General features: G+C 35.1%; 1 protein-coding gene across 4 annotated transcripts in view; it reads right to left on the bottom strand.

Moving 5' to 3' along the window:
- LOC128229687 (A-kinase anchor protein 9-like) overlaps positions 1–22,840 on the bottom strand; it is a 152,671-nt gene that overhangs the window by 76,277 nt on the left and 53,554 nt on the right. For 3 of the 4 annotated variants that reach the window (XM_052941479.1, XM_052941487.1, XM_052941496.1), the window contains 10 exons: positions 22,352–22,481; positions 21,554–21,766; positions 12,771–12,886; positions 9,771–11,928; positions 8,548–8,669; positions 7,006–7,528; positions 6,368–6,447; positions 4,456–4,636; positions 3,028–3,173; positions 1,966–2,043 (listed from right to left, as the gene is read on the bottom strand). In XM_052941479.1, the coding sequence (XP_052797439.1) occupies positions 1,966–2,043; positions 3,028–3,173; positions 4,456–4,636; positions 6,368–6,447; positions 7,006–7,528; positions 8,548–8,669; positions 9,771–11,928; positions 12,771–12,886; positions 21,554–21,766; positions 22,352–22,481 (3,747 nt within the window). Of the gene's footprint in view, positions 1–1,965; positions 2,044–3,027; positions 3,174–4,455; positions 4,637–6,367; positions 6,448–7,005; positions 7,529–8,547; positions 8,670–9,770; positions 11,929–12,770; positions 12,887–13,627; positions 13,881–21,553; positions 21,767–22,351; positions 22,482–22,840 lie in introns of those variants that run through there. The other variant, XM_052941505.1, reaches the window with a different exon arrangement.

The raw sequence follows: 22,840 nt of genomic DNA, 5'->3' as shown, positions 1-22,840 counted from the left end.
TTTGTTAATTTTAATCACTGAACAAAACTATCCAGGCGAAAACAAGTAGAGTAAAATGTGTCAAGAGGCAGTTCCCGCGAAAAGAACAAAAAAATAACAAGTTGATGTTGATCTTTGTTTATAAGGAAGCAAGAATTTTCTGAACAAGAAGCATGACAGGAATACTGCCAACAAAACTGTACATATTATGGAGCAGATGGTAGGAATTGATTCCTTGACTAATCAATCCAGTCAATAAAGAAGATCGACCAAAATCAGAAGCAAGGCTGACCTCTACCTATCATTCAGGCCATGCAATATTGATGCCTCTCTTACTACTAAGGGAATGATAGGAAGGTCAAATTTACTACTTATTTAGCCATCAATACTGAGAACTAGTTGGGTTTTTTTTTTTTGTAAACAGTGCAATCTGAAGTTTTGGATGATCTTTTAATAACGGAATTTCACTTCTTATTTCAATTTTAATTCAGGTGATTAAAAAGTTCACTTAATTTGATTGAAGTCTAACTTAAAATAATTAGTTATTTGCCAGATAATTGTTGTAAAACTGATTTTTACTTCAGTACAAAAATAGCGGGGTTATAATAATCAGGAAAATACAAAATATCAATGCAGCAAAAAACATTTAAAATTATCAATTTTGCAAGTTTCTAAATACACAAATCTTAGAGCCTATGACCATCCATTCATTCATGGAAAGAGTTCAAGTTTAAACTAGACTTATACCAAACAAAAGAGCTGCGGACTGAATAAGTCTTTGCTGTGTATGTGCATATGGTCTCTTGGAACATGTTTACCATGCGAGTTTCATTCCAATATTTTGAGCTATTTTTTTTTAACTATGACCAAGGTTTTGCACACCGCAACACTGATGAAACTGAGGCTATGACAACACCTCTTTTATTCTTCAATAAAACAGTGTGCTATAAAATGTGCTCAAAAAGGATTCTATCTCTTGAAAATCCCCTCCCAAGAGCTAAACAAAACACCTAAAATGCATGCAATCTTGTGCATGAAAATTTAAATTATCTGCAAAATCCTTCGTGAAATGTTAATCTAAAAAAAGATAAAATATCTTGTAATCACCTCCCACGAGATGCCCCATTAACAGTGTGTGTATACCACGTGATAAATTGCGTCATAAATGCTACGTTGGAAGGCAATATCTTTATTTGAAAAAAGACTTTAAACAAAGATAACTTCGCTATTTCTTCACCATTTTAAATGAAACATAGCGCAGTCTACGCCACTTAAGGATCCCAACCTTTGGTCTTTTACCAGAATTTGATTGCGAGTTTAGTTTCTTCAAACACTTCCACAAACCTTTTCACAATACGGCCGTTTGACGGAGCACCGTCAAAACATTATTTTGGAAACAGGTTTGTCTAAGTGTTTAATGAAACTAATGACCTCATCAAATTTCGGAAATAAAAAATGCAGGCTATTTAAGTGGCATAGACTGCCCTTTGTTTCATTTCAAATGGTGTTAAAATGAAAAGTTATCTTTGATTAAAGTTTTCATTTTAAGCAAATTTTTGCCTTCTGACGTAGCATATTATATGACGTAATTTATCACATGTTATACACACACTGTTGATCATTTACACCAACAATTCATGTAATGTTGTGCCAACATGCATGACTGACTTACAAATTCCTTCATAAAAAGTCAGGTATTGAGAAATCCAATGTAAAACTCAGTGATTTTTGGATCCCTGGTGACCCCATATTAATTTGTTATCATTTGGACAGGGGTGATATGTACAAAAAGAATAAGTAAAAATTATATCTAAAATAATGTAACAAACAGGTTCTTTTGATTTTCAATGATTGCATCAAATTCATCATTAAGGTTAAAAACAAACAACCCTTAAGCAAAGTTTTTGGCACAGGAAATAGAGCTATCAGAGAACTAGCTTATTTTTTGGGTCATATTTCTTAAGTTATTACTAAGATTTCACTCACACTGGGAAGTCTTGGGCTGAGGGTATCCAGGGATTTCTGGGTTTCTGCAAGCTGGGATTTAAGTTCTGCTATCTCTGACTGAAACAGGAAAATGTTGTTATGAATACATTTCAAATAGTCCAATCTATACAGCGGCTGTATTCAATATCCTTCTTTTCCTTGTCCTTAGACACACCTCAGTGATTCCATTCAGTCCCCTGGTCAGTTATTTTTACAGTCCAATCAAAACACTTTGATTCTTATCAATTAACTTTTTTTTATCATTCATGACTATGCTGGGCCGACCCTTTGGCAAGCTGCAAGACCAGTAACTAGGCAGACCTTGGTACTTGGTACTGGCTTCTGCACATGCCCTTGGGTCGGGTATATTGATCTGCCCTCCATACATGTGGAAGACACTTAAATTCTGTTACTTATCAAGAGGAATGAATCAGTCTTATGCCGTGTCATTTGACTTGCTGCACAATCTATTTACATGCATGTTGTCAAAGACTCATGCCAACCTCGGTGATAAGTTTTATGCCTGTGTATCTATAACTGCCTCAAAGAGACTAGACACCAGATGATACCATTGCAAGAAAAAAAAAAAAAAATTGTCAAAAAATAAAGAAAATTGGCATTGATGTGCACAACGCATTGAATCATGCTAACTGATGTATCACATCGCTTCAACACATGTACCTTTTGCAGATTTTGCTTTTTTATCCAATTCAAAATTTACTGGGTCTCTTAACCACATATATCCCAGTAAATTCAATTTGCAGATTTTGAGACCATCTAGTGTCTAGTCCCTTTAAAGTAACGACCAACACTTCATCAACTTTTAATTAAACATGTTTCAACTCGACCTCTTCCCACCCTTGAACTTACAGCGTGTCCCACCCTTGAACTTACAGCGTGTCCCACCCTTGAACTTACAGCGTGTCCCAACCTTGAACTTACAGCGTGTCCCACCCTTGAACTTACAGCGTGTCCCACCCTTGAACTTACAGCGTGTCCCACCCTTGAACTTACAGCGTGTCCCACCCTTGAACTTACAGCGTGTCCCACCCTTGAACTTACAGCGTGAGCCTTGTGTAGACTGTCCAGTTTAGATTGGTACTGTGTCTGAGCATTGTTCAGCTCATTCATGTGCTTGTGAACCAGTCTGTTTTCCAGGTCAGACAACTCCTGCTGGTGGGCCAACTCAAGGGCTTCAGTTGCTTCCCCTGGAGCATAGAATTGAATGATATAAAGCACTGAATTTCAGGTAGTTACCTGTTTCTTTCATAATAGTTCATAGGAGCAATGAAACAAATAAAGAACTATATAAAATTAGGTCATCAAAATGTTCCCTTTGAAATTCATGTATATGTATATATTTTGTTTTATTTTAACAGGTAAAGTACTTGTTAGAAAGCCGTTGTTTTAATATTCATTAAATTTAAAAAAAAAGACAAAGTATTAAAAGTCAGGGAGATAATATTTTTTTTCAAATAATGTCTTTTTTGTTGTCTAAATATTCTTAACACATCTCTTAGATTTCTAAGACTTCAAGACAAGTAATTTGACAGTTACCGGTAACCATGTGAAAAGATAATAAAGAAAATTGGCATGATTATGTATAATTATGGGTGTTTGTTTTATTTTCAGAATGATAGATTTGCTGACGTACATATCTGACATTGAGAATGCTTTTTCTTAAACATTGATCTAGAAAAGATTTTCAATTTTTTATTTTTGTTTTCAGTAGAGATATTTTATTGTAAGGAGGTTACAAATTAATTCATTATTAAGTAGTCATTTTAATTCAGCAAAAAGGTGTTTGCTAGAAATGTTGGAAAGAAGATATTTAAGCCAAGTGGGTTTAGCAACTGCAAAGAAATTCTAAAAAGAAAAAAAGTCCCTCCAAATCAGATCAAATGTTTTTAATTTGATTATTCAAGGCATAAAATAAAAGTTGTTGTCCAGCCGTGAGTTAACTCAATCATGCATAAGCCCCAAAAAAGTTTGGTTAGGGTTACATCCTTTTCAAAAACAGGTAGGGTACCAGTAGGTAGGCTTTTTTATTATTTTTTTATTAGGCTTTCTGTAAGAAGGTTATTGTCATCATTGGAGAATTGTGTTAAAGTTTAAAAGTACATATTAAAATACACACTTCATTTTTTTTTACCAAATATCTATGAAAACTTTAGGGTCCGCGTAGGTAGGGTGGGGTAACCCAAACCAATCGTATTTTTATTAAGGCCTTATCATTCAAACAACTGTTAACAACAAGGCAAGAGTACAGAGGAGCCCATGCTGGTCTGTTGGTGAGTAATTGTTCTTTTTTTTTTTCATTTGAAAAAGGTGCTTAACTATAATCATTAAAACCAGAGTAATGGACCTTGTTGAACTTGTTTGTATTGTTTCTGGGTTTTCATCTTTTCTTTTTTTTAAATGTCAATGTTGAAGTTTTTGCATTTTAAAATACAAACAAGCTAAATATCATGAAATGCCCCATAGCGATACCTTCTCTGAGATTTTCAATTTCCTCATTCAGTGTGGCAATCATGACCTCGTGTGAATGCTGCAGTTTGGCCTCCTCTTCCATATGTTGGCCTTCAAGCGCGGATAACTCCTCTGTCAACTGGCGTATCTCCTCGGCGTGCTGGGTTCTCAGCTCAGAGATCACAGCTTCATACTCAGCAGTCTGTGAGAGAAATACATGTATATTGCTACATTCAATAAAACTTAAAGCTAAACTCTCACAGATTGACTGTTTTGACAACCTTTACTATTTTTTGTTTTGGTATGCACCAGTTCTTGCATAAAGATCGCAGTGTTTCATATTTATGTTCGAAAAGTTATTTATGGCTAAAAGCGTTACTAACACTGATGAAAAATGGAATTTTCGGCGTTTTTGCGAACAATTGAGATTTGTTCTATTGTGAGTTATCTAACATGACTGAATTGAAAACAATGATGCCCACATCCGCTGGTTCTGAGACAAAAACTAAACAAAATGTCAACACTGTCAATCTATGAGAGTGCAGGTTTAAAGTGATACTCGTATTTAAAATCAATATACCAAACATCAATTTTGAGTGATAAACCTTCAACTACTTACTAAATAATGCATTTATGGAAAATATCAATTACTGATTACGAGATTGTAACCATGTTTTTAATAGCTGAAAACGCACAAATATTAAATGACTGGTAAGTGGGTCCTAAAGATTTACGGCGATTAACGATAGTCTCATAAGGTTAAAATACAGAGCTTTATGCACTTTTCTTGCAAGTTAAACATGGTATTTTTCATTAGAACCATTGTTTTCAACATTTATTCATATTTATTCATCCTTTTCAGTAAATTAAAACAAATGTATTAATTGGTGTACTGTTTATTTGGGGGTAAGAGTGCATCTTTAAATAAAATGCAAAAGCTTTGAAGCCCATCAAAATAATTCCTTTTTCATCCATTTCCTTACATGTATATCATTATAAGTTTTTATTATTCTAATTTGATTGAAGAAAATGCTACTAGAGGTAAAAAGGTAAAAACAAGCAGTGCTGTATATCATTCAAGGCTTCAGACAGACAGGGTTAGACATCAAGGGATTCCAAATGTCAGAGACTACTAAATTTTGTCACAAACTCCTAGATTTTGGAGCTTTGGAGTCTATCAGACTCCAACTTGAGGCAAAAAAGACAATATCAATGAATGTTATTCTGGATCTATATGTGTTCTTGGGAGTTTCTAGAACCTTCAAAAACTTTCTCACAACTATCCGGTATTATTATGAAGCTTATAAATTTTTTTCTTTAACCCTTAAGCTGCTGATGGCGATTTTAAAGGCTTTGCAAACAGCTTAAAACCAGACCAGACGCCGAGTAACTCGGCGCCTGGTCAGGTTCCAAGCTGTTTGCCACTCAGTCAATATATCCCCAAAGTTTTAAGTAAATTGAAAGAAATTTAGAATAAACCAGACGACATTTTTGAGCAGATGACAATTTACCCAGCATGCAAAGGGTTAACATTGAAATTTTCCTCATGCTCTTGAACTCCTTGATTTTGACTTGGTCTCCTATAATTTGTAAGTGGGTAGTCTGATGAACTCCCTCACACAGTTGGCAATTAAATGTAGAAACTTTTTAACAATATTTATTTAATTGGCAATGTGCGCATTAAAAAAATAGAAATTGGGAAAATAGAGTATTAGATTTGAACAATGTGTTCAATGCCTGTATGGGATAAGTCTGGTATGTTGAAATTTTGTCATATTGAACCATTTTCTCCAACAATTCATTGTGAATTTTGGTATCTTATACTGAAAAATATATACTTTTTGGCTATGTCAATGGGCTGTAAAAACTCCCCTCAACCAAGTCTCTTGTGACATATACATCCCCAGACCCCACTTTGTCCTGCCCCACCCACCTTCTTTTCCAGCTGCTGTCTCAGTTCAGCAACTGTGTCACCAACCGCCTCCCCTGTGGTTGTGTCTGGCTGGTCACCGTCTGAAAAAGAAACAAAGTTAGAGCAAATGTAATACTCCATTTATTAGTTTGTAAATGGATATCTGTGGATACACATCAATCTTCAATAAAAGAATGTATACAAACTGAGAGGGACAGATCCCTGTTATTACAAGTAGATAGGACAGGCTCATGTTTTAGTTGAATTTCGCCTATCACTGATACAAATATTTGAAGCCCTCCTCATTATTTTATTTTAATTTTTAGATATCTTTTAAATAATCAATCGTTCCAGCTGATTGCCATTGACCTTCTAACAAGATGGTCTACAAATAGATTTTATCATAGCTTAGTTTGCAACAAAAATGATCCTGGAGCTTGTCTTTTTACCAGTTAAAACTATGTATATAAAATAAAGATACATGTTTTCATTAGCTATAGCAGGAAACCCAATCTTAGGGTGATTTACCTTCCGGAGCTTGTAGTAGACAAACAGCACCAAATCTTAATCAGAGAAGATTTGAGGGAACTCTGAGTATAGCAATGCAGAAAAAAAACTACTGAGTCAAGATTTAAAAAAAAATAACCATTGATTCCTACCTTGCTCATGAGAAATGTCATGCTGTTCCACCTGCAAGTCCTTGTTGTCTTGTGTAGAGTTGGGTGTTACTTTTGCTCCACCCGCTCCTCCATCTGTGTCATCATCCCCATCCCTGTAGCGCCCACCCGCTCCTGTGGTATCCACGTCTTCCTCCTCCTCATCTTTCTCACCTTCATCCATCTTTGTGGAGTCAATAGATGCAGTCGACCTCACTGCTTCACCTTGACTGCCTAGTCCAATCTCGTGAGTCCTTTTTAAATCACTTAAATATTCTCCACTATCAACACCAGTGTCTTTTTCAGTGTCTTTCTTCTCACTAGCAGACTCACTAACACCTTGTGCCAGTTCAGCAGCTTCTAGATTATCTTGGAGTGCCTGTATAGCAGCTTGGTTACTACTTTCCGCCTCTGCAAGTTGGGCCTGGTATTGTTGTAGCAGGGACTCACGGAGTTCAACCATCTGGGCCTCATACTTGGCACGCTGTTCCTCTATCTCTAGGTCTTTCTCTTCACCAAGACGAGACTGGAATAAGAGTTTTACAAGTTTATAGATCAATTTAAGAATTCCTTCAGGAGTAAGAAAATACTCACCATCATTTGAAACATTTGTATCCAAATACACCAGTTCCTACAACTATTCCTAAGTGCAATATTCTAGTACGTTATGAATAGGAGGTCATTACTTTAAGAACCAACAACATTCACTTATTAATTTACATATTTTTGTGCACATATTCTAATTCTAAACATTCTTTTTTCCTTTAATTCCTTATTACTTTTACCAAATATCATACAGTGTTTCACCATAGCACACCCATAAATCCAGGAATTATAAATTCAACAGCATTTCCCAAAACTCTCCAAAAACCCTCCCAATCCAAAAAGTAACCAACCACCTAGTGCCATGATTGCAGTCTCGAGTCTGACATCAGACTCAAGTGGCAAAACTGCAAACCTTCATTTCATTGTAACTTTTCTTCTAGTTGAGTATCGGTGCTAAATTTCATTACTATTTGAAATTGTCAATTATTGTGAAAGATGATTCTTCGTAAGTTAGAGAAAAAGCTGTTCTGGGTCTATGTCTAGACTCTGCCTTGAGACATTTCGTAATCTTGGCCCTGGTGAGCATCTAGTGTCTTCTCGCTCTCGTGAGATCAAGGCAACATTTCTCTGAACCAATGACTCCTTCACAATAAATATATTACTTTTTAAGGGAATGACCCTTTATTGTCACATAAACACCTACCAGCTCAGCATCCAGTCTCCTCACGCTCCTGAGTTATCAGGGACTTGGCCTTTTCAAGTTCAAGGTCATATCTTACAGAACAAATCACCCCTCCCCAATCTATATATTACTACTCAAGGGAATGACTCTATTACCACAAAAACACCTACCAGCTTAGCATCTAGAGTCTCCTCACTCTCCTGTGTTATCAAGGACTTGGACATTTCTAGTTCATATCTTTCCGAACACAGGACCCCTCCCCAATCTATATATTACTTTTTAAGAGAATGACCCTTCATTAACACAAAAACACATACCAGTTCAGCATCCAGTGTCTCCTCACTCTCCTGTGTTATCAAGGACTTGGCCATTTCTAGTTCAAGGTCATATTTCTCCCGAACCAACTCAGCAACCTCAGGTGTTTCACCTTTACGGAGGCCTGAAAACACCACAATTCTATCAATCTACAGGCCTCAAATCAAATCTCAATCTCAACCCATTTCACCAGTATGATTCAAAATCTTGCATGTTTTATGATAAAAATTAACAAGCTAAAAATAATTTTCTCATAGAATTGTTGATTTTGTCAGTTTAAAAAAAAAATCTTGTTCGGACTAACTCTAGACCAAAAATTATATTTGAATCATTGTACTCAAATACCTTTTGGTTATAGAATATTTTTACCCTTGGAATCTTGATCCAAGGTTTTATTATCAACATATCTTATTGTACAGTGCACTTTTAAACGGAGTGTCAACATATATAATTTTCAATCAATTTCGAGTCTTTGTGGTAATGTGGTATTTATATAATGAGTTGGGACTGAGATTGATATTTGAGCATTTTTGGGATTTATGCAATCTAATGCCATCATGGTAAAATCTATCATCTATGATTAAGATACAATTATCTGTAGAAATGTTCACATTTTTTTTATTCTTCATGAAGTTAAGGTCACAAGTTTTAACTAGTTGGATTTCAAACTCTAGTTAGGTACACACCATAATGATTAAGGTATTTGCATAGTTTAATTAGTATTAGAATTATCCTGGAAAGAATTTGTACACGTTGTGTCAATTTTTTCTTGTTACAAGATGGTTTTCCTGTTGAGTGTAAATTGGCACAATCTATAGGTTGATGCATAATAATAATAATAATAATAATAATAATAATAATAATAATAATAATAATAATAATAATAATAATTTCATTGCAATATCATTTTTAACTCATTTGACTTTATTGATAAAAACAAAACAATAGTATATGATTAAAGTTAGTATAGAAAAAAATATTAGCCTACATTTATAATAAATAGGGTTATTGATTTTTTAGCTATGGGGCCCTAAAATCCCCAGTTAAAATAGGGCCGAAATATACCTTATATTTTTAATCTGTACCTAAATAATAGGCATTCTTTTTGTTTGGTCATTAAAATCAAATGAGATTTAAAAACATGATAATGTATTAAATTTAAAATCATTAAATTTTGCATCAACTTATATTGTGTGCCTTTAACAATTCCAGTTCCAATACTTACTTTCCATAAGGTTCTCATATCTGTCCTCTGTGTCAGCTATCTCCCGCCTGTGCTCCTGCTCCATCCGCGTCCGCTCCATGTCAAACTCCTCCTGTAGCTCCTCCTGGTACAGTTCCATCTTCTCCTCATATTCCTTCCGCATCGCCGATATCGCCTCATCATGCTTGTGCTTCATCTGCGATGTCACCTCCTCATGCCAAACAAACATGTCTGCTTTCACTTTCTTCTCAGCTGCAAGTTTATCTGATTTGGATTTTTCTAATTCTGTGTTTAGTTTGCTTACTTCTTCTTCATGTTCTAATTTAAGTATTGCTATCTTTTCTCCATACTCTGCTTTAAGTTTTTCAATCTGTTCCTCATATTCTTCACTGATTTTGTTTTCAATATCACCCTGTGTAGCACTATCAGACTGTAAGGCATTTAATTTATCAGTAAGTTCTTCTAATTGAGCTTCATAGTCTTCCTTTAACTGATCATAAGAAGCCTGGAATTCAGCATGGATTTCATCATAAACCTGCTGTCTTAACTGGGGTGACACAGCTACAGAACTACCTGTCACTGAATCTGGACTAGCTTTCAAAGCTTTAGTTCTATCACTGTCTGTTGTTGAACTAGAAACAACTTGAGCTTTTGAAGTTAAAGACAACAATGGTGACAAAGGCACTGGTCCTACGCTGGATTTATACTGGGCTATCTCTCTCTGTAGGGAATTTATCCTATCCTCATATCCTTTTCTGATAGTGGATACAAAGCCCTCATAATCCGCTGGAAGTTTGGATCTATCCTGAGAAGGCATACGATCAAGAGATCTTGATCTAGCAAGCACATATGGTGGTGAAGATTGTGTTAACTGCTTAGTAGTAGCTTCGTTTTCTTTTCTTTCACTTTCTTTCTTACTATCAAGTATGCCCTGCAGATGTTTCAATTTTGTTTCATATTCATCAGTCACATTCTGCAGTTTATCTTTAAACTCTTGAGCAATTTCTACTCTTAGTTTTTCCTTAATGTCAGATTCATCTTCACTTTCACTAGATTCAATCTTTTCTTTGGTTTCCAATGATTGCAGTTTAGTGTTAAGATCACTTATCCTTTCTTCATACTCATTCTTAAGAGAGTCAATTGAATCCTCATATTCTTTAAGTATTTCAGCCTTCAATTCTTCCCTCAATGTTGCTTCAAGAGATTCTCTATCCATCGTTTCAGTAGGAGAAACCATTTGGACTTCCATAGTTTCCTGGACTTCAATTGTTGGTTCCACCACTCCTTGACTTTCGCTTTCATACTTTTCCTTCAGTTCATTCAGTTGTTTCTCATGCTCTGTTTGAATTTCATCCAGTTTTTGTTTCAGCTCACTCTCGGTCTGTTTAAACACATTAAGCTCCTCAGCTTGTTGTCTTAATTCATCTTGCATTTTATTGTCCAGCTCTTCAGCCTGCTGTTGTAATTCTTCTTCTAACTGAATCTTAAACCCTGCTTCCAACTCTTCAATTTTGATTATATTCAAGTTTTCCATTTCTTCTTTCATTTTGACAATAGCTTCTCCATGTTCATAAGACATCTTATTTATTTCATCTTTGATTTTAGCATTGGTTTCCTTACTAGCACTTAGTTCATTTTCCAGTGTTTTAATTCTCTCTCTCAACTCTGCTAAAATCTTATCACCAGACTCAGACACACCTGTATCCTTTTCACCCTTTTCTTCCAAAGCAGCTTTCTCACTTTCCAAATCAATTATCTTTTCAACTTTCTCAGCCAATTCTTTCTTGAGATCCTCAATTTCATCAGCTCTTGACTTCAAAGACTCCTCCATGTCTTCTAAAGTCTTGTTACTATCCAACAGCTTCCCATGTAAATCTTCCGCACTAGTTGTTTCAGCTTCCACTCTCTTCTTCAACTGATCAATAATCTTCTCCTTATCTTTAAGCTTACTCTCAAGGGTTCTAAGTCTGTTTTCAATCATACCATCATCTCCCCCACCAGTGGGGGTCGTCCCAGGGGTAGGGGTGGAGGGCGGAGACTCGTCCTCGTCTGAGATTGCTGTGAGGGTGGTGGTGTGTCGCACGTAATCGCGGTGTTTGCCTGGGGACATATGGACTGTGGATGGCAAGTCAGATCCGCCATTCTCCTGCTGTAGGCGAGACAACAGCTCTGCATGCTCCTAGATTTTAAGAAAACATGATTGAAATATTGCTCGTTAATTTTCATCATTATACATAGAATGAATCACTATAACTGAAAGAGAAACCACATTGTGCTTTTTAGATCATATTGTTCTGAACATGAGTAATTCTCATATATAAAAATGCCTAAAAGATGCTAAAGAAACTAGTTATTTTAACAGCATTGAACAAAATGTATAATATTCTGAAAAAAATAACAACATTTAGGCCTTTTTTTATTTCAACTACCTGTTTTTACATTTCTAAACACACAAATCATAAACCATAATTGAAGCTAAGTTGTTGGTCTGGCCTCAATTTTATGAAACTTCTTAAGCTGCACAGACAGTAGCTTTTGTCAAATAGTCATAATACATACTTAAAAACTCTCAAAAAAGTTAATATTAAGCAAACTAAAGAAAAACAAGTTTTTGATCGTAGCTTTATGCAGCTTTAAAGCTGCACTCTCACAGATTGAACATTTTGACAACTTTTTTTGGGAGGGGAGGGGCTTGGAATGAGCCAATTTTTGTGAAAATGCATGGAAACCAGTGATATAAGACTGCTCACAAAAAATCAGATCGCAGGTTTTCATATTTATGTGAAAAAAAAAATTGTTTTAAGCAAGATTTCTTAAAGCATTAGTATTGCTTTTAGCCATAAAACAATAATTTTCTAACAGAAATATGAAAATCTGTGATTTGATCTTTTTTCAGCAGTCTTATATCACTGGTTGTCATATATTTACGCAAAAATTGGCTCATTCCAAGTAAATCTGTGGGAGTGCAGCTTTAAGGGACAAGAAGATACGAGAAATTGGGGTGTGGGTAGGAATTATTACCTCTCTAAGCTGATCCATATCTGTGGTGATTTCAGACACTTTGGCCTCATAATAAGTTTTCATCTCCTCGAGGTCACGTGCGTGTGATGAACCCAGCTCAGAGCGTACTGCAGACTCTGAAAAAGATAACGAATACATGTCAGACTTATTATTATTAATTTTAGACTTTTCTATTTGAGCATTTTGTTAATTTTTATCAAGCTGATGTGCATGTGCCAAGCCCAGCTGTAGAAGAATGGCCCCCTCTCAAAAAAAACAAAAACTTAAGTTATTGGGCATACACCATTGATTGACGAATTCCGCCCACCCATCCAAAGACATCCTCATTCTTATAATCTGGTTTTTGTTGGTTAAATATACAAGAGCTAATAGGGGACACCATTTGGCTCCAGCCTTGGAAAATGCAATATGTTTCATGGCACACCCCATTATGAGAGGCAAATAATCATGTAGTGACTTACACTGAAAATAAGGTTTTGTACAGAAATTTAAACCCAGACATATGCTTGATATTATGCATAATGGTAAACCAGTTGACATTCAGTAGGTAGAAGGGATGTTAGAGTTTCTAAACATGCCTTTGTTTGAAAGAATTGTGATAAACAACTTAGTTTACATTTTGATGTCGTAGCACAGTGCTTTATAATGCAAAGGGAAGTAAGCGCTTTGTGGTATTTTCAATCGAAAGTTCTGCATTAAGGATCAAGACCATTATGTATGTAAAATAAATGTATGTTTGTGATTCAATGTGCGAGTACACTTTATTGAATGAGAACAAGGTGTACAATACACTTTACAAAATAACATAAGAGCGTATAATACACTTTAAGTACAACATTATCTTAAGCACTGTATACCTTTGTCCTCTGATGCCCAGTTTCGATTCTGAAACTCTCGAAATTCTTTCATGAGGTAATCCATTTTGCTCTCAAAAGCTTTGAAGACTTACAGGCAAAGCTTTCTTAAATTGTCATAATCATATTGTAAGTCTCCACAATTCTCCAAACTCCTCTTGGTACTGCCATGTGTGTTATGGCGACAAACTTATTGCGAAATACATTCTTGAAATTCATTCTACACAATGCGACTTTGCGCCTTTTTAGAAAATGTTCACAGATCTCTGTAACATAACACAAAGAACCATTTGAAAAGAACATTTTTTTCCCAAGAAAACTGAGAAAACTATAATTATAATGTGAAAGAAGATATGTGAAGCATTAGTCCATCAATAAAACACACATAACCCTTTAAAATCTTGAAATGACTCCAATTTCAAGAAAATTAATGTCTGAACGTCACAAGATAGCACCATCAAATGACCGCTAATAGTCAGAATTTCTCCAATTTTATTCCACATCAAGCTTGGGAAGACGAGAACAATATGACCTGAGTCAGAACTAAAGTGAGTAATTCCATCTCAAGATGTCACCAGAGTTAAGTCTGGAATCATTAGCAAGCATGCTGAATCCTGTCATTTGATAAAATGAGATCATTAACATGCATGCAGGCACCAACATCTACAGATTTTTACTTTGATGACCTTTCCAATCATATCATGTTGTTGGAGTTACAGTAATTATTTGTAGATTGGAAATTGACAAATAGATCAGTTAACTGCTCTTGAACATTCAGATGAAGGAAAAAAATAGTATTAGTATAAAAAATGATGTTTGCTCCCACCTCATAATCTAGAACATAACCATGCCAAGAAATAACTGTAAAAACTGATTATTTTTTTTTACTTAATCTCCTTGAAGAAATACTGATAATCCAGTTAGCTTAAATATGAAACACTAAAAAGTTATAGAAAGGGGGTGCCCTTTGTCCTTTTTGGGGGTGCACTGCCTTCTGCCCTCATTGAGATAACATGGGAAGCCTTCTGTCAAATATATCTTCAGTTTTGATTAAAACTTACAATACAATTATAAATACATGCAAACTTCACTTAACTTGCAGCTAAAACCTAACAATTAAACATAAGTCCGAACTTTTTCTGTCAAATTCATCATGTTCAAGTTCTTCACAGGCCAAAACAAAGTGCCTTTTCTCCCTCAGCACCCTGTCCCTCTTATGTAGTACCCTGTACTTTTTTAAAACCTAACTTAAACCCTAAAACACGTTTAAAAGTATAAGCAAAGCACTGATCCAACATAAGCGTATCCAGAAGTTCTGATTTATCTTGACGAAAAGTGAAACAAACTAGCTGATCATTGGTGGAAGCCTTTGAAATCTCTAAGTCTAAAATTCTACTACATTCTGATGGTAAAGATTGGTATTTTCCTTTAATAAGATACAACCTTGAAATAGATATAAAAGTTTGATAAGCATAATAACGATTCAAAAGGAATAATCTTTTGCAAAAGTATTTGCCAGTTTTATTTATTTAAAACACTGATTTAAACAATATTCTTTATAAATGTAATAAAAACAATATTTTATTAATAATTTTATTGTATTTTTTGTGTGTATATTCTTAACAAAAATATATTTTCTGCTTTAATAATTCCTAATAATGTTTTTGAATAAGACTTTATTATTATTATGTCTGCTCTTAGATATATCTTAAAGGGACATCTTAACTAAGCTCATGTTTTGTAAATTGCATTTTTCTTATAAAGAAATAAAGTATGGCAAATCATAAACTATATAAGATACAGACAGCTGGAATCTGTCAACAAATGTTCATATATGCTCGAAATATTGTCTTTGAGGGTTCAAGACTTTGATAAGCGTTATTATCATGCATTTTAGCAAAAGGCTTAACGATTAAATTATTAATCAGGAGATTAAGTAAGAGTCCTTGTGGACGAGTGATTTTGTAATCAGTTTTCTAATTTTTTTCTTGACTATACTGACATGGGTTCAGCATGGGTTCGATCCTCACTAAACCAGGTTTTGTACTATAATTGTATTTTTCTCTACAATTTCAGTATCAGAGAGTAAAATAATTAAAATATAAGTGTTTTCATATGCATTACCCAAAACATGAGCAAGTCCCTTTAACCAAAAAAGATAATAATCATTGATTCCCATGTGAAAATTGTATAATACCACAGACAGCCTTTCTATGCGGATTAATTAATTCCAAATAAATCAAATCTTTCAATCGAAGAGTCAAAAGTTCAAACCCAAACTGTCATTTCCTAAATAGAAATGTTGCAAATCACAATTTCAAATTACATGTTATCTACAATACCCTGTAATTTATATTCAAATTTCTTAATTGCAACTGTAATAAACTCATTCCAGGTTTACAATAAAGCTATTATAGGGCATTAATATGAAGAAAAATCTTCATTTTTATTTCAAAAATCAATACCTAAATTTTTAATTCCACTTGAAAATTATTTCAATACCCTGAGAAAAACACATTACATGAATCTCAATCTTTGACAATTGACTGGCAGTACTTTAATTTAATTTTCATAAGTATAATGTTCCATGCGAGAGTGTATCCTTTGTTTTGCCTATACAGTAACTACCATAACAGAACAGATACAAGTAGGCGGAGCTTAACCGTTCAATAACTGATGTGTGCATAAATTAGGCTATTCTCATATAAATACCCCATGTAAGTTATTGAACATTGTCCCTGACAACATGGTACAAAACAGTTACCCCACCCACTACCCTCATGCTTGCACCACTCATGTATAATTTCAATAACTCAGGTTGTGGGTGCATGCAATAACTATTACAAAACAGTTTCTGATGAAATCATTTATTCTGAAGTCACGGGTTGAAAATGTGCAGCCAGACAAGGGCTCAAACCCAGGACCCCTTGCTGACAGGGGTGCTCTACCAACTGAGCTACGTGACCGCTTACGTACCCACCTCCTCAACACCATCAACATCACTAGGTAACAAGACCCTGACAATTATCTCAACATCACAGAGTCATATTAAAAAAACAACAACTTATGATCCATATTCACAGAATTCAACAGAAATTCCAAATTTCAAATTCAAAGACAGAAGACACTGAAGATGAAAGAAACAATACATAACAATAACAAACTTAAATTAGTATTCAACACAGAAGCCCACCATGTATGTATCCAAAATAAAGCCAGAACTTATAATTTCCTAATCAGAATTACACAAAGCCTTTAACATTGTTCAACACCTTTTGAACTTTCTCAAAACACAAGAATGAAAACACTATAATCCATGATGATGACCCAATTCCAACTCCAAACACTCTCCATAGACTATACAGTCAAAGACTTGTACATCAACACTGTATATACTAAACCAGTTCAGCAAATACATGAGAAAATTCCAAATACAGCCATTTACCAATACTAGTGAGCTGCCATTTTATTAAGAAACATTCTTGCACTGTATGCCGAGTCAGGTAGTGGCTTGTTTTCCTGGTTTCACCAATACTGAGTTGACAATAGACGAGCCTATTTTCTAGCATCGGACGTAATTTCTACATGATTGATTTGCCGTCATCAGGGAAAATTGACTAGAATTCATATGAAGTGCAACTGCACCTTTTCTTTATTGATAAAATAACATTGATAAAATATTCAGGAAATATAACTGCTGCTTTGCACATATTGATTAACTGTTCATTGTGACATGTTTGGATTTTCTCGGAAATTGTACCCTAACGACACAACAATGTATTGAACATTTTTTTACACTTTCAGAAAACATAAACATTAGGAAGTTTGTTAGCACCAGAAAGGTTGATAATATAATAATGGGATGATTGTTCAGAACTTTGTCAAAGTTGACTCATTGTTAACCACATTATTGTTAACTTTTAAAGGTAAACTAATCAGTGATGTGCTCATGTATTTAAATGAAACAACTACAGCTATAACATAGTTGTCTCAAATCTGGTTAGAAATACTGTAGTTCACAAGCATGTCTTTGACACTTCAAGAGCAGTATAGTTTAAAGTTAACAACGATCATGTTAACAACGTTGTTAACTTAAACAAAGCTCTCAGAGCAATCGACCCAATGTGTTTAAAAAATGACATATCTTTCAATAAATTAATTAGTCTTACCTACATTGTATAACTGTTATAATTCTTGTAAAATTTCAAAAATATGTTATTTGCATTAACGACAAACAATGTAGTCAAAATATCCCATTTAGGCAGCCTTTCTTGTTGCTCCATACAAGATACATGGATAACCAACTTGCAAGTATGTAATTTAAGGTAAATCATTACAAGCATTCAAGATTTAATCTTTGATAAAATCTTGTCTCAAAAAAACTTTCCCGGAAGACCTGTGATTGCTAATCAGAAAGCCAGTTATCCAATAACAGATGCTAATGTGATTAAAACAGGGGCCAGATGGCACAGAAATCCTTGGAAGACTATGAGTAACATAGAACTAATGTGCAGCTGCTGGTATGCTTCATTGCATTTTCTCATTTATTTTATCATCGTTGCAACATTACCAGCTTGGGAGAAGGACTACACTATTTAACAATTAACAAACAGACACAACCCTTTGCATGAGGGCATCCAGGAATTACTGTAAGTTGGGAGGCGTAACTTTGGGGTGCAAACTATTGACATGCGCCGCTTCCTCATAACCCAATTTTATATGGTTTAAAATGCTGCCAAAGACTCACCCAAGAATATTTTAACAATTCTAGTCAGAAACAGTGGATATATAGCGTATTTTGTTACTTTTTTTCCTCCAATATTGACATAAAAAATAAATTTGGACACTTTGGGGGGGGGGGGGGGGGGGGGGGAGTTCCCTTGCAGATAGCTGTATTTTAATTAGCTGCATAGAAAATGGGCATCAAAATGAACTGTTAAATCATGTGCACTTTCAGGAGGCAGAGCTTAACCTTTATCTACTTTTTTTGTTTTGGTTGACTTAATCTATTTTAAACCAGATAGCAGTTAAGTTGATTCAGGTCACTGCTTGGATAAAGAGGGCTCTATATGTTGCTCTTTGAGATACTGCTATGCTGATAGGGGCGGAGGGGGGATTTACATTGTTGACCCCTGAAACAGTCTACAGAAAAGGGGCGGAGGGGGGATTTACATTGTTGACCCCTGAAACAGTCTACAGAAATCTTTTAACAAGTTTTCCCAAAGTATACATAGGCTTTGTTTGTTATAATGAAGCAGTTGGGGAAACTATGTGAGTACATACCAGGGATATGAGGGGAATGTCCATTTACACTGTTGATGCCATTCACACCATTGACCAGCTGACCGGGACCATTTACACAGGAGCGAGCTTCATGCTTTTCTTGCAGAAATCGATCCATCACATAGTTTACCTTATACATTGTGTGTGTTTTACAAGTTGACACATTAGGTCAAGTTTTTTTTTCTCCACCAAACTAACACCATGTCCAGTTCAAAATTCCACCACTACGTTGCTTAAGTTACAGTATATCCATCAAAGTATGAGATAATCAAATTAAGTTTCTTTTAACAAATCTCCACAACTCTCTCTTTGTTTTCTGTTCTACACAGACATATCTAAGAATATTCAATTATTACATTTCATCCCACTCAAAGATATCAAGCCTTCACCATAATATGCAAACATGTTTATTTCTGTACACTCACTGAATTAGCACTTCAACATTTCTTCATACGTCAAGTACATGAAATATTCCTCAGCATATTAAAAAGCTGTAAGTAAGTTTTCACTGTTTTTATTTTTTGCCTTCGCATTCAAACGGTTCTACGTTTTCTACTGGTACACCACAAAAACAATGAAGCATCCTGAATTTTCACAAATCATGGATATTTGCATATCTTCATAGTTCATGAATATGCTCATCCAAATATAACCTCAAATTCTAATTTAAACATTCACTTATCCATCAAATAATAACCATGATACTAGGTCTCCGAACAGTTTTATCAAATCCAGGTCAGCGTTTCCATTGTTTTGGGAAGATACAGAAAATGTTACTGATATTTCTCCACATGTCAGAAATTAGTCAGTGCATGATAAAAGTCTGGCTCCCAGCTACCCAACTTAGCTAGGTAAACAGCCTTGGGCTTATCAGTTAGCAATCCAGTAGCTGGCAAGACAGTTTTAAATGGATCTTAAAAACATGATATAACTTCTCTGTATTAACAGTGTAGAACAAACAATAACTTAGAATAAGTTTGGAATAAAAACAACAACATGAACAATAAAAAAACTGCTTAATAATACATCTTAAATTTTGCAAATCAACTCACATTCTGTTGTTTGCAAATAAACTCAGCATTTCAAGGTTCTGAAGCATTAAATGATAGTGTCTTTTGCTTTACCCAAGACCACCAACTGAATTTTGAATCCAATGGCTTATGCAACATCCATGGCTTGTCAAACAACTTCACACTTCAAAGTAAAAATTGTCAACCGCCCAGTCAGCAATTTGGCATATTCTTTTACGTAGCAATTAGAACTAACTACTTAAGAAGTCGAGCTCATTACTCACTACAGCATCCATGATCTGTACATTCAGTCTGCATTTGGGGGTTTTCAGCCGGCTAATTAAATTGTTTGTTTTTTTAAAGATTATCCTCACAAGAATGCTGAACAATACCCTTTAAAGCTTGAAACTGGCCGTTGAGGCGGTACAGACAACTGTCTCTTTGGTGCAAATGGCATTGCGATCATGTTTTGTTAGGCTGATTTGACATGCATGTTTTGCTATCTAAGTTTATTTGCAAAGAGTTGTAAAACACAGGAATATAGATCAAGAAAAAGACAGCAAAGTGTGAAGAAGCCAGTCTATTAATGTAAAATATAAGATTAAAATCTTACATACAAAAAGGGGAATTTTATCGCTGAAGAAATTGCCATTTCACTAAACTTTTCAAAAATCTGATCAGGGGAAAGGATACCCCGGGGTCTTTGGGGGGTTTTATTGGGTGTTAGATTTACAGACTGATTATAAACTGTGAAAGCAGCCTTTACTCTGGTAAAATGTTGATTTTTTTTAAAGAAAAAGACAGGTGAGAAAAACATCCAAAAATATTCTTGCATACACACATGGCATATATGATTAAAAATCCATATAACTCTTAAGTACCATGATATAAATTGTAGTAACCTGGACAAATTCACTGTTGATGATAATGATATTATTGCTGTTGATGACTTCGTAGATAACACTCTGACGATGTTTACCAAATCAGTGGAGAAATGCAATAATATTTTTTCCAAAAATAAAACATTTTAAAAACAAAAAAAAGTTCTTAAAGAAGCATAAATTTATTCTAAAATTATTGATTTACTTTAGACACCATAATTCAAACATATAATACACCCATAAACAATTTGTAAGTAAAAGATGATAACAGACTGGAAATCTAAGGATGAGTATGGAAATCAAATCAAGGTTAAAGGGCATAAACCCCTGTTGAAATTATTTTTAAAGCACTAGTGGATTAAGATGGGTGTGCACCCTCTTATGTTATTCCAATATTCGAGAAACAATAAGGGAATGGAATTGAATGCACTATAATTAGTACATATTTTAATGCTGACGATCTCAAGCCCATTTTACCCCTGTATTGTTAGAATTCCTTGGGAAGGGGGTGTACGTCCCTATATGCCCTCCCATACCGCGCCTCCTCTAAAGCGAAAACCAAATCTGCTCCTGCAAAGCCATTCATATCAATTTCAAGGCACTTCTTACATTTTCTTATACTATGGCCAGCAAAAGAACAACTGACTAATAGTCTGAAATAGAAATCTTCCAATCCTGATTTCAGAAGAGACACTTCTATTTCTTTCCCAACCATCACCTAACATCAACCAGTCTGCCCATCAAATCACACTTACCAGTCTGTTGTTTGACTTTGGTCTCGAACTCATCCATCTGTCCGGCGTAGTCGCGCTGAATGGTCTCCATTTCTCGCTGGAGCTGCTCGACCTCCGCAGACTGGCTAGACATTACCTCAGCGCGGACCGACAACATCTGTTGGTACTCGTTTAACATGCGGGCACGCAGGGACTCAATTTCCTCAACCTGGGCGGCCAAGCTTCTCTGGACATCTGCAGAAAGATGAGTGGGATAGAAATCAATTAAAGAGGCACAGTATAGGTTGATGTCAAAAATACCATTTTTAATACATTAATGTATTTAAATCATTTCACTTCTATGATTAAAACAAAAAAGCATATGTTTCTCGACTGGTGAAAGAAGAAAAAAGCAATATTTTGGCGCTTTTTTAAGTGCCAAGGAATTTGTGACCACATACACATGTAGCTTAAAAAAATCAAACTTCTTAATCCTATATTTTGCCCCTTAAACCCTTTCTTCCATACACAGATAGACAGACTGAAATGTTTATTGTCATAAAAATGTTATAAAACAAAGTATAATATGCTTATCCCTTCATACCACGTATATAGCAACATCAGTTGCCTCGTGTTAATCCCCTTGTAATATAACTTTAGGGTAAAACTATGTATCCATGAGGCTATGTATAGAGGAGTAAAAAGCCGTACCTATGAAGGAATGTGGTAAGGGAAAATAAATGCAGATTCCCCCCCCCCCCACACAACCTCCCCACCCATTTCTGCTTTTATTAAATTTGTGAATTCTCATTCATCCTAGAAATCAACTCTTCAACCCACCTTCAGCCTTATTCAGTACGGCCTTTTTCTCAGCAGAGGTGACAGGCTCCGACGTGACACTCACAGTGTCCTCCCTGTCTGTCTGTCCATCCTTTGACCGACCGCGGAGCTCCAAGTCAGCCTCTATCTGCTGCAGAAGAACAGGAGTCAGATGTTTAACACAGCTGAGTATTTGAATTATTGTTAATAACTGCCATTTTATGGCATCATGCAAGGCAACTTTTCATTTAACCAAGGGGCATAACTCATGAGAATTTGAGCCTATAGAGGCTTAAGTGTTGTAAATATGACATTGGGCCAATTGTTTAATATTTTGTTTAAGTTAACAACATTGTTAACAACATCATTGTGAACTTTTAAAGGCAAGCTATTTTATTTATTTATGAGCTAATATATTTAGATAAAACAAGCATAGCTGAATCATTTGTCTCTATATATGTGACAAGTACTCCTGATCACATGATCGAGTGTACATGAAACATTTTGGAG

This window comes from Mya arenaria, chromosome 1, assembly GCF_026914265.1.
Source record: "Mya arenaria isolate MELC-2E11 chromosome 1, ASM2691426v1".
In the NCBI taxonomy this organism is placed as follows: domain Eukaryota; kingdom Metazoa; phylum Mollusca; class Bivalvia; order Myida; family Myidae; genus Mya; species Mya arenaria.
The sequence above is the reverse complement of the archived record's forward strand: the minus strand, read 5'-3'. Positions and strand labels throughout refer to the sequence as shown.